Consider the following 12,750-nt stretch of genomic DNA (forward strand, 5'->3'; position numbering starts at 1 on the left):
AAACCAACCTAACCCCACCAGTGTTCCTGAACAGGCGCTCTGAAGGGAGCGTTTCAGAATGCCCACAGCTGAACCATCCTTCCTCCTCTTGGTGGGCAGCTCACACAGGCGGAGGTCCTAACTCTTTCTCTGATCAAAGTGCATTATAAGGGTGGGGCAGAAATCTGTTCTGGGTTTCCATTCACAGCTTATCTGCCCTCCACCCTCCCACAGACAACTGAAAATGGAGGCACTTCCTGTTGAAAGAATGTGTTATCAGCTCCAGACTCGGCCGGGGCTTAGCACTGAACTCAGGCCAGGTTAGGTGGGAGACCCAGCTGAGTGACTGGCTGGAAATCTCCCTCTTAAAGGAATAAATGACTTCAGGGACAACCCGGGCTTCTGCGAGGCTGGGACATGGAAAATGTCCACTAGCCTGTGAAGTAGGCACAGTTCATCTTTAGATCACATGAATTTTTTTTTCCCTGTGAAAACAACTTTTGGACGTATCTGAAAAGTCAAGGATTCCTTTTTTTTTTTTTTTTTTTTAAAGATTTTACTTATGTATTTGAGAAGCAGAGAGAGAGAGAGAGCACACAAGCAGGCAGAGCGGCAGATAGAGGGAGAGGGAGAAGCAGGCTCCGCGCTGAGCAGGGAGCCGGACGTGGGGCTCGATCCCAGGACCCCGGGATCATGATCTGAGCCGAAGGCAGACGCTTAACTGACTGAGCCACCCAGGCGCCCCCTGGAAAGTGAAGGATTTCTAATTTGATAAACTCCTGGAGTCAGTGCCCAGCAGTGTCTGGCTCACAGTGGGCTCGCCAACCCTGTCAGCTCTCTCTCTTTTCCACTGCCTGACAGGCAGGCCCAGAGACAGCTCCTAAGGCACCTCTGAATAGGCAACTCTTCCAAGTGAAAAGAAACCCTTAAAGGACACAGCCATTCCAGAACAGCAGAGGTTCTCTAGCTTGTGAACATCAATTTCATCTTTGAGGAAGGAAACCAAAAAGGAGTCAACTGGGATATGTTCAGTCCTCTGTGCTGTAATCTCTCTTAACGGAGCCCTGAGCTGAAGAAACAAAACACAGCAACCCCAGGGTGAGTGTGTGATCATTCCCAGAGCTTAAGACTTTGATGATGGTCACACTGCCTCCTTAGCTCGAATTCAGACTGCCGGCTTCCATGGCCTCTGATCTGTCCTCCCTACATCTAAGTAAGTTTGTGGTTACGGCTTTTTCTTGTGTGAGGGGAAGCCAACCATCCCTCACTGCCAACGCTCTCTTCTCTGCTTTTGTAACCTCTAGGTTAGGCTCTCGCAGTGCTTTAGAGCGGCCTGCCTCAAAAAAAAAAAGTAACAACTATGTGTAAATTCCAACGAAGGAGAAACACTTTTAGATAAGTGAACGTTCACTCTAAAAAACTATACTCATTTCAGTTTGGAGGGAGACACGAAAGTGCCTCACTAAGAGTTTAGGAAGTGGCACAAGAAGATACACAAACACACAAGGGTTCTGTCTCCATCAGGACCCGTGAAAGTCGTCAATCACAACAAAACCTTTTATGTCTCCCCTAACAGCTCAAATAACGCAAAAGAACATAAGCACCTTTTCTCACAAGAAGGAAGAGTACGATCACTGTAGCCAATGACCTAATTCAGTGTTTAGCAGAATATTTTCGTTATTTTTTTGTAATTTAACAAGCAAATTTAATGCAGAGCTCACTCGCTGTCCCCTTGGGCCCTTTCGCCCCGCCCCTCCTGGGCTTGAGTAGGCCAGGTTCTACCCATAACCCAGGATGCTGCCCTTTTTAAGGAGGAAAGAACAGTTCTACACACACAATCTACCCTGGGCAAAGGAGCAGATTGTTTTATACATCTGCACACATTCAAATAGCAGGTTTGTAACGGTGAAGAAAGGCACAGCCCGAAGTTTAAGTGCCCTTGGACTAATAGTAAAATGCTGATTACAGGGGCTCCTGGGGGGACTCAGTCGGTTAAGTGCCTGTCTTTAGTTCAGATCGTGGTCTCAGGGTCCTGAGCTCCACATTGGCCTCCCTGCTCAGTGAGGAGCTTGCTTCTCCCTCTCCCTCTGCTCCTTCCCCCTCCTCCTGCTCTCTGAGCTCTCTCTGCACTCTCTCAAAGAAATAAAATCTTTTTTTAAAATGCTGATTACAAACATAAATGGTAGCGGGGAGGGTTTGTCCCAAAACTTGAAGTCACTGGCATTCTAAAGAAAAAGTTTATCTTCTAAAATGCATCAAAATGGATGACCCTATTCTAGTCAAAGTCATAAAAGATCCCGGGGAAAGATTTAAAACCTGATGAATTATCTTTTGTAACAAAACTGGCTTTTCAAATTGGGTGAGTATCTTAATCTCACCATCTCAATCAGAGAAAGCAGACCATGGTCCTAGAACCAAGCAGCATTTACAAGAAAGCATTATGGAAGTACTAAGTGTCACAAGGAATGAAAAACTGTGGCTATCAGAAAAATAAAAATATTTGTAACCTGGTTACTTTGGGGGCGCCTGGGTGGCTCAGTCGGTTAAGCGTCTGCCTTCAGCTCAGGTCACGATCTCGTGATCTCGGGGTCCTGGGATTGAGCCCCGTGTCAGGCTCCCTGCTCAACAGGGCATCTGCTTCTCCCTCTGCCCCTCTCCACCCCACACATGCTCACGCGCTCGCTCTCACTCATTCTCTCTCTCTCAAATAAATAAAATCTTAAAACAAAAAACAAAAACCCATGGTTACTTTGTTAACACAACAGCTCTACATCTCTTAATTTCCCCCATCAGGAAAGTAAGGATTTATTTCTAATGTCTTGGGATGGAAAAAAAACAATGCCATATAAATAAAGCACATCACTATTAGTTTCCAAGATTATATTTAAATAGTGCTGTTCTCCTTGAGCTTCAAAGAGGTCTGCAGGCATCTCCCACTTACGCTACACAATGCTCTGAAGGACCAGATGGTAAGAATTACTTTCCCCTTTTAGGAGGAGGAGAACAGAGGCTTTATAAAACCTTGGCAGCTTACTGTAGTCACACACAGAGCAGGATCTAGCCCCCGGCTGCCTGAATTTGTTTCCTCCCAGCTGCTAATCTGTGAACCCCCAGAATGAACCTCAGACCATGCCGAGGCTTCACCATGAATCAAACAAACAAGCTTAATCAGAGCTTTAAATTAAAAAGTATGTGTCCTTAGTAAGATAAAAGTAGGATTCCGGAGTGTGTGCCCCAGCTCTGGTGAAACCATGCCACGTTAACAACGAAACCAGCAGCAGAGCCGTTGGATACTGACTTGGGACTATTTATTCCCAAGACTCCTACAGGACACCGAGATCAATACCTGTTGTCTATTTGTTCAAGTCCTTCTTAAAATCTGAGGTCAACAGAATAATCTGTGCTCAGTCCCACAAATTCCAAGTGCTGGGTCCGGGGCCACAGGTAGCTGAATTACGAATTATCGCATATACCAACACCTATCTTTGGAGATGCTTTTTAAAATTATTATAATTTCAGGAAAAATTAACAGGTAGATCTCAACATGAACAAAGCTAACAGATTGTATTTAATTCATTAGATCTTCATATTGCTAGTAACTCTTTTGGCAGACACCCATGAAATGCATAATAAATTACTTTTGTTCCAGTAAAGGAATTCATTTTCTTCAAAGATTAATTTAGCAATAACATTCTAAGCCAGCATTTCTTAAATTTGGCCATGGTTTCCCGTAACATTATTTCATGTTTTGTGACAATTTGTATATTCTTACAGAGGCAGGGTAGAAAAAAAAAACTGCAAGGGATCTGTAATCTACAGAGAAACTTTGTGTTCTAAGATGAAGCCTTCTAACCTGAGGCCATGAGAAGGCGCAGGACACCCTGCCCACACTCCTTTACCTAGCATTCTGGCTTTCAGATTGTGATAATGAGTCACTTATTAAATAGACCACAGTCCTGTGATAAATTGGATGGACATATATATTATAAACCATTTAAAGGATGATACAGTTGTGCTGACTCCTAACATATACATAAAGGCATTGGATATTAATGTAGTGCAATGCATCTCTAACTCTTCCTCCTCACTATCCTCCCCGTAACACACAGGTGTGCACATACACACACACAGCACGCGCGTTCTGGTGCACACAAGACAAACGGGGGGAAGTCTAGAAAAGGCCTTGAGATCAAAATGAAAGTATGCAAACTCCACATGCTTCCACGTTCCCTGCCAGGTTGGCGTGTGACTTTCTCAGCAAAGGCCAATGTGGTCAGACAGGAACGTGAGTTATTAGAAGGAACTGAAAGAAGAAAGGGAGCCTGGCACGTAGGGAGGGTGAAGATAAAATGCCAACAAAATATTTACGTTCATGGCTTGTAGCGAGTGGCAAGTGGGATATTAATAACTGTGATGACTGGTCAACTCCCTGGGAGTGGTAACAGCCCTGGGACGGGGAGGCAGGAGACATCGGTTCCAGTCCCGGCTTCAACACCGGCTGGTTTTGTGACCTTATGGAGTCATTCTGGATCCTGGCTTATAAATGAGGCAATAATAAAACCTAACTGCAGCACTCTAACAGACCCTGGTGGGAGATTAATGACTTTTTAACTCTCTTTTTATTCATTTAGAAAACAGTGTCGTGGACCATAAACTCTGCAGGGAAATGGACACTTGCCTATTAAATGCTTTTTCAATGATTTCATAAAAACTAACTGTATGGCAATTTGAACATCCTGAACAATTTCAACTAACCTGGCACTCACGGTGTATTAAGATTGAAATCACACCATTAGAAGGATGTTAGTACTGCAACCTTGTATTTGCTGTTGTAAGAGAGCCTTTTAATAATCACGTTAGGTACCTCAACCACAGTAAATTTCACTACCTGTTACCTTTTTATTATCCAATTAACATATAGTCTTAGTACTATAACACAATTTATTTAGAAATACACGAAAGTTTGTACAATGTTCCTTATATATTTAGTTACAAGCAAATCATTTCTCTGGCATCATTTTCCCACCTGTTTCCCACCTGCAGGATGATTTCTGATGCTCAAATTACTAATGAAAATTAGTCAGATTTAAGAAAATATTATTTCTCTGAAGATTTCAGTATCATTTATCATGTCTTAATCTAGAATGACATACTAATACTAGTAATATACTATATGTTAGTTAATTGCATTTAAATAAAAAATTAAATTACAAAGTGAAAAAAAAATCTAGTATACCGTAATGATAAAACACTGACTGCCAGACCTGGGTCCAAATCCTGCCTCTTAATACGTATATAACCTTGGGCCTGTTACTTTGTTCTGAGTCTCACTACTCCCCCTCCCCAAATGGAAATATAACACCATAGGTTGAGTGGTAATTATGAATAAAAGAGAAAGTGTACATAGAACACCTGACACGTAAAAAGTACTTGGGAGAAGTAGGTTTCTGCTTTCCTATGTCCAATATCTTGTAAATGATAAAAGTATGGAAAAGGGAGAGATGATCTCAAGAGCAAGAGTACAATGATAAAATGCAAGACTAACACTAATGCCCTGCTCTCCCGCAACCTAAAGGCTTCTATATCATATTCAACTTAAAGAGATGAACAGTAATTTTTTTGTCCCCCTCCAGGAGCCTCCTGAGTCAGAACTGCTCTGCAGAGTGAAAAACAACTTATACTGTATATGTGAGTCCTTCATGAATGTACCTTTCAGCTACTTAACTACTGTAGGAATAATTAATAATAGCAGGAATTATTGTTTTGTCACCAACCATAATGCCATAGTAAATCCAGTGTGATCCAATCACTTGGAGAAAGACACTGGAGTATAAATTTGCTAATACAGAAGTAAGCTATGTGACTATAAAGTGGTGTTTTCCAATGTTCAGCATAGGATGCAAATATTAACACATAAAATCTATAAAAAAAACTTTCGGTATTAACCTACAAAGTACCTAGCCTTTCTTCAGAAGGCCTTCTGAGCACACCCAGAGACCCTACAAGCACTAGGGGTGCACATTAACTCTTTCAAACCACTTATAGCCCAAGATTTAGCACCACACAGCTCAGAGAAGTATTTCTTCTGACACGGTCGTTGAATAAAGTTATACCAAGGGGGGTCCGCAGTCGGGAAACAGGTCTATCCAGGCATATAGCATCCCAGAGGAATAAATGAGGGAGGAATGAAGACACCTATTTAGTATCAAGAAAATGACCAATCAGCAGGTAAGCCCCCCCACCCCACCCCAAAGGCGCAGAACCAGCCAGCGTCAAATCTGAGATGAGGTCCTTGTCTCAGTCTGAGGACGGACGTCTGCCTCTCTGTGGAAGTTGTCTATTACCAGCAACGAACCACAAAGGTGCGGAAACATTTCCTACCACCAACACACCATGCCTAATATGTCTCCATTCAGAAGATTCACCAGGCACCACCCCAAACCATCTTGCCCTCAGAAGCCCTGAGGACAGAGGAACAAAAGCCCAGGCCTACATCATACGCCATGATGCCAGTACATGCCACCAGCTCCAAGGGGGAGTCCTTTCCTTACTAATTATGAGGGGAAACCCTGCTGGTAAAATGGAGCATGCTACCATTTGTTTACATCAGTTATCAAAACACTCTGTGGAGAATGCTTTGTGGGACTCTAGCATAGAAAAAGAAATACATTTGTCACCACAGATAGGGATTAGAGAAGGTCCATTATTTAGAAATGAAGGTACTTTGGGCCCCACTTAAGGCTGCCTTTATATTGATGTGAGCCAGTTTCAAAGGTGTACCTTCCACTTACTTCACCCGTCTCACCTCCTGCTTTGGCTCCACACCCTATGCTCCAGCAACACTGGACACTAACGTTAAGTACCATAGATGCCCATGCTCTTCTTCCTGGAGAGCTCCAGCCCAGTGTTTCCTTTGCCCTGCAAAAATCCTACTCCACTAGTTCAAACGCACTCTGTGAAGCCATTTCCAACTCTGAGGTCCGAATTAACCGCTCCCTCCTTTCGACTCCTACCCCAAGGTGTCCCTCATTTAAGGCACTTCCACATCTGACCAGCAGTGAGCTCTGTCGTCTACACGTGCTCCCCACCGCTACCACCACATTATCAACAATTTGAGGTCAGGTACCTTGTTTTACTCAATTGTAAATAGGGCCTCCCGGAGCACAGTACTTTTTAAATCGAACAATGACCAAAAAGCAAGGTTCTCCATTTATTCCAACGTTATATGTTTAATGATGACTTCAACATTATAGTTGCAGTTTTAATACAAACTTAAGTAGCTTTTAATTTTTTAGAAGAGTTATTAGGCAGGCAAATATGTTCAGTGATTTCTTATTCTCAGACATTAAGTCTTACTGCTAATTTCATCCCCAAATTAATCCTTCCTGTCACAAAGGAAATACCCTTTCATTTATAAAATTTGGGAACTGAGCTATGAAACGCATATATAAGCTTATATAGGATATATACATATTATACACTACATACATCTATTACACACACATTTTACATATATGTAAAGAATTCTCCAGTTTTACTAATCTTTAGTTACAAATCATAGGAGGGATAAGAATATTTCTAGATTTATTAAATCTTATTTGGCAAATAAATAATCTTATTTGGGAATTGCTAAAATAGAACATGTTCCCATATTTCCCTCCTAAATAACAAAAACAAACCAGTAAAATGTAATTTAGTCAATACATGGAGTTCAATGAAAGATTAAAGTATTCTTACAATCCACCAGAGAATATAAATGCCAAAGACAATGTTATCTATTTTAAGTCAACCAAATACATATTTTTCAGTAAACCTGTATGTGTAAGAAAATTTCAGCATAGAAGACTTTTCTTGGAAAATCTTTTAAGTTCAAAATCTTTTAAGTTCAAAAGGCAAAAATTGATCAACTGTCTATCAAAATTTAAGTTTAACACATTTCTTAAACACAAGAAATTTGAAAGGAACAAGACAGGGGCTATTTCAATATGAGGCTGCATGGCAGTCAGCCTTCCGGAACACTGCCCTCCGTCCCTGACACACACACACCACACAGAAAACCTACAACAACAAGAAACTGAGTCTGAGTTAAACAAAAATCAGCAACAAGTACAGAAAGCTTTATAACAAGGGAAGACATGAGGCCTCAGAGCACCACAAAAAATGGTTTCTGTGGCCCCGAGACACTTGTCAAGCCTTTGCTCACAGCAGCAGACGACTACCCTCCCTCTACAATACTCAGTTCCTGCCAGGCTAGCTCAGGAACCTGGTGCCCCCATATGCAGGAGAGGGCAGAACGTCAGGATTTTAAAGGAGCGGGCTGGGAATGCCTACTGATCATCTCCTACACTGCTTTCTCAGGGGGGACTTAAAAGGACAGCAGGTTTGCTGTGGACCGCTCCAACAATCTGACTTCCTTGCTGTTACAATCGTCATTAAGATGGCAAAGCAGCTATTGCCACTTACATCACGTGGCCCCCAGTTCCTGTCTTCCACTGGGAGTATGCCTGAGATCACCCCGTTTTGTAGCTCGGATGACCCTATGCAAGTGAAGTAACGCTGAACTACTACTTTCCACCACGTCAGCCACAGGCGCCACTGGAGATCAATGGGACGGACCCATCATCAAAGGAGACTTAAACGCTGAGCCAACCAGGAAGCTGGCTGTGTGCTGCGCACCAGGCACAACCCTGCGATGCCGATGGAACATTTTCCTCACCTACAGCATTTCCCCAAATCCTACAGTCATCCAGTCACCACACCTGCTGCCTTCCAACATCATAGAAACTGTGACCAAATGGGAAAATGACACACCTTGTCAGCACAGCCACCTTTCACAAATGCTCCCGCCAGTGCCTCAGACAGCTCCCCCAGCCAGGGCCCCCTCACGGCCCCTCAGCCGCCGGCCGCACACGCCAAGCCTCAACCCACCCACAGAGGCTCTGAAGGTACTCAGGGACCATGGGGCGCACATGCTGGTACTCCTCGGTAGTCACCTGGGGACACCGCTTGGGTAGACAACAAGTATTCCTGGAGGGGGACAGTTTCCAAAGGCAGCCAGCAGACTGGCTTCTGTCATGTGCGCCTGGTCCCCCACAACAGCCACGTCAAGTCGGGGCTGCTGGAGACATCTGTGATGCACTAACCCGGTGAGAGAACCCTGGGGGAGTGGGTCCCTGTAGGGAGAGGAGGAGGGCGGGCAATCCGCGCCCCCTGCCCTGGGAAGGTGTTGGGAAGCCTTTGAGGCCGCTTGGGCTCTGCAAGCTCACACACACGCACACGCACACGCACACGCACACACACCCACCCACCCACCCCCGTCTGGTCAGCAGCTCACACAGCCGGCTCCTGTGGAGGCTGCCTGGGCTACGGAGTGCTGGGGACTCACAGCACAAGACCTCGCATGGAGCTGCTCTCCAACTCCACCAACCTCCCAAATCCTTACTGCTCTGCCGCCTGGCCCCTAGCAGGGAACGGCGCGTTCCACCGAAGGGCAAGGACCGGCTAGCGGTCTCCCGCGTGCTGGGTCTCGGGTGAGAGATGCCCAGCCGAGCAGCCAGAGGCTGGCCGGCACAGCTCCCGAGGTCCCTCTTCCTGGCAGGCCAGCGCCAGAGCCAGACCCCGTCACTGACCTTCCACTGTTCCTCCCTCGGAGGACGACCGATCAGACTCGCAAATGCCCCATTTTGAAATTTTACATCACAAAACCATGAAAGCAAAACGAACGCCAAGTCCCCAAAGTCCATTGTCGGGGAAATACCTGTATTTCTGCGCCATTTATCTTTCAAATTTGGCTTTTTCCAGGCTTCAGCTGGCCTTAACAAACAAAAGTGACCTAAAGCTGGCAGCAATTTCCATTTCAACTAGAAAAGACCGACACCCAAGCCAAAAACCTGGCTGCTTCCCCAGTGCTTTCAAAAACCAGGACCTTGTTCTGCCTCACTTAGCTGCTACCGAAGTGCTGCTGAAGACTTAGGGCATAATAAAGAATATTTTAAATAATCTTTATCTTTCCATTTCCACACAAGTAACTGTTCTATTTACCACTCGAGTCCCTTAAAATTACACCAAGCCTTCTGTACAAAAAAAAAAAAAGAACAACAACATCTTACACCAGAGTCCACCTTTATAAAGGTTAGAAACGTTCTTTAACATCTGTCAACAAACGAAACAACGGAAAGGCTTTTTGCCTTGTGAAACTCTGAACATACTTCTTGTGTCATTAAAGCAAAAGAAAAAGCCCAAAAGAATTTGGGATGGAGGACCAACAGAAATATCACATTTAATTTTTTTAAAGTTTCAATTTTGCTTGTTTAAGCCATTTGAAATATGATGAAGAAACCAGCTCTGTGGTTCCCAAACCCTGGTTTTAAGACACCTCAAGGGCAACAAGCTTCAATCTCACCTGGAGCGCTAGTTCAAAAACACAACTCTCCAAGCCCCGCCCCCAGAGACTCTGACTCAAAAAATCCAGGGTGGGGCCCAGGAATCTGTAGCATTTCAAAGTACCCCAAACAGAGCAAAGCTAAATGTAAAAAAACAACTACTAAGTAAATAGGGGTTTTAATGCTGGTGTTTTGCCTTAACTAGTCTCCGCATAATCCTAAAAAAATCACCAGGGCCTGCTGTAAAGTCCTGTGGCCCAGATCTCGCCCCAGATCCCATGGGGGTCTAGGGTAAGGCCCAGCTGTTCTTCAAGAGCATTCCAGGTAAATTTGGAGAACAAATTTAGGGTAGGAATCACACTTTTAACAGAAACTAACTGGGATCCTTACAAAGCCCTGGCATCCCTATCCTTAGGGGCATGAATTACTCACAAATCTCACAAACCGAACTGCTCCCAGGCTTTGTGGCAAGGCTGAAATAAGCCAGGGTACCATGAAGGTGCGTTAGAAGGCAAGGGCCCCCAGCAAGAGGCCAGCGGGTGAAGGAAGATCAGTGAATACAGCAGCACAGAACACATTATGATGAGCTTTGCTTTTTTAAATGATTTTTTAAAAGGAAGGAAGGAAGAGAAGGAGAAGGGGAAAAAAGATGGAGTCGCTATGATAAGCAAAAGCAATTTAAAGGCCACGGTCACGGAGATATATAAAACCTCTGAGTTCATAGTTCTGATCTACATCAGAAATACATATATATAGCAGCTCAGACAGAAACCTGGAAATAAAACAACTTCAAGCACTTCAAACCAAAACTTCTTGCTTTTACTTGGGTTAATTTAACCATAAAAAAATGATACAGATCTTAATTAAGAGTTTGTAAAGTACTTAAGTTTGTCATTTTGTTGACATTCAAATGTAATCTCCTCTGAAAACTATTCTTAGGTATCAGCTAACTAAACTGAACTGTTGGTTTAGATTATTGTACTACCAGATAAGATAAAATTTGAGATAATATACTAAAGAGCAACCTCCTAGCTTAGAAAGAGTCTACGCTGCTTTTAACACTTACCCCTGAGGCTGTCGGTTGTGTTGTAGGGGAAGTATTTTTGCTGCAATCATCTGAGTTAGAAGAGGTGGAAGTTGGAGTCATAGGAACAGAATTATTGCTACTACCTGCAACAGTCAAAATTAACCTCATAAATATACACATACTCTACTCTTACAGTTGGCCAATACTTTACAATCAAATAGCATTCTGTTGTATTTACCAGAGCAAGCCTTTGACTTATTTATGTTCTTAGGTTTTCTTTTCCTGGTTTGAATTCCCTCTTTTTTCATAGCAAGCGGTCGAGGCACCTAGAAAAATTTTCATATAGGCCTTAAGTTTAATAAATAAATATTATATTGAAGAAAAACCCAACTTCAACCAAAGAACATCAAGTACTGAAAGCCCTCAAGTTGGCATAAATTTCAGTCCAATTTTTATACATGCTCAATAGATCCCAATCTATACAAAGACTACACTTTCCCCATCAAATGCAGATTCCTTCAGAGAAAACGAGATGACTTGCCAGGGAAAGTTTATTCCTTCAACTTACTGTTTGTTTTAAACAACTTCAATTATAGAGTAAAACCACTGGGTACATATTTTTATTTCAAAGAGATTGTGTATTCTCTTCCTCCTACACATACAAGGTTAATTTCCTTTTTAAGACTGATGTGCTTCTAGTATTTCATGCTATCCTTCAATTGAAGGACAGAATGTTGCTAACTACAACTACCAAATATATTATTGCTCCTTTGCATAAATGGACTTGATTGCATTAAAAAAATTTAAAGTTAAGATATAAACTAGTTGTGTGCATTTCTAGTTGGTTCCATGCTTTTTTTTTCCTTTGAGTATACAGGTTTTTTTGTTTTGTTTTTTTTTAAAGGTTACTAGGTTACTACTACATTAGATTCTAAAATGCACATTTTTCACCTTTTAGTATTTCTAAAATTACTAAAATTTAGTATTTCTAAAATTCTTACCATGGATGTGTGTGACAGTTTAATTGGCAGCATTTTTTGTTTCTTACCGGTATGTAAGGTAATCGTTTATCTTATAATAACATCCTCAATTAAATAACGTGCATATAAAACATCAGATTCTTCACTTTCATCCCCTCTCCCTGGCTGATTTTTTTTAACCGACACCATGTACAAATGAGAGACTAAACACTTATACACATGAGCAAAGCAGGTGGCGCACCCCATGGAGTTTCATGTAGAGTCCACAGGCATTGCACACAGGTTCACCCTCGGCATTTCTGCGCCACAAAGTGGTGGTTGTGGTGTGACAGTTGGCACAGGACAATCCAAGCCGCCGGGAGGAAGGCTAAAAAGTAGCACA

The 12,750-nt window shown here is 42.9% G+C and overlaps 1 protein-coding gene across 7 annotated transcripts in view; it reads right to left on the reverse strand.

Moving 5' to 3' along the window:
- GATA6 (GATA binding protein 6) overlaps positions 1-12,750 on the reverse strand; it is a 136,100-nt gene that overhangs the window by 112,223 nt on the left and 11,127 nt on the right. For 4 of the 7 annotated variants that reach the window (XM_081801522.1, XM_081801519.1, XM_081801521.1 and 1 more), the window contains exons 4-7: positions 12,610-12,735; positions 11,627-11,714; positions 11,428-11,531; positions 493-1,316 (exon numbers count right to left, since the gene is read on the reverse strand). In XM_081801522.1, coding sequence (XP_081657648.1) covers positions 1,134-1,316; positions 11,428-11,531; positions 11,627-11,714; positions 12,610-12,735 — 501 coding nt within the window. In that variant the 3' untranslated portion in view covers positions 493-1,133. Of the gene's footprint in view, positions 1-492; positions 1,317-6,238; positions 8,038-11,427; positions 11,532-11,626; positions 11,715-12,609; positions 12,736-12,750 lie in introns of those variants that run through there. The other 3 variants (XM_081801525.1, XM_081801523.1, XM_081801524.1) reach the window with 2 other exon arrangements.

Source organism: Leptonychotes weddellii, chromosome 13 (assembly GCF_054177405.1).
Source record: "Leptonychotes weddellii isolate Sample4059 chromosome 13, ASM5417740v2, whole genome shotgun sequence".
In the NCBI taxonomy this organism is placed as follows: Eukaryota; Metazoa; Chordata; class Mammalia; order Carnivora; family Phocidae; genus Leptonychotes; species Leptonychotes weddellii.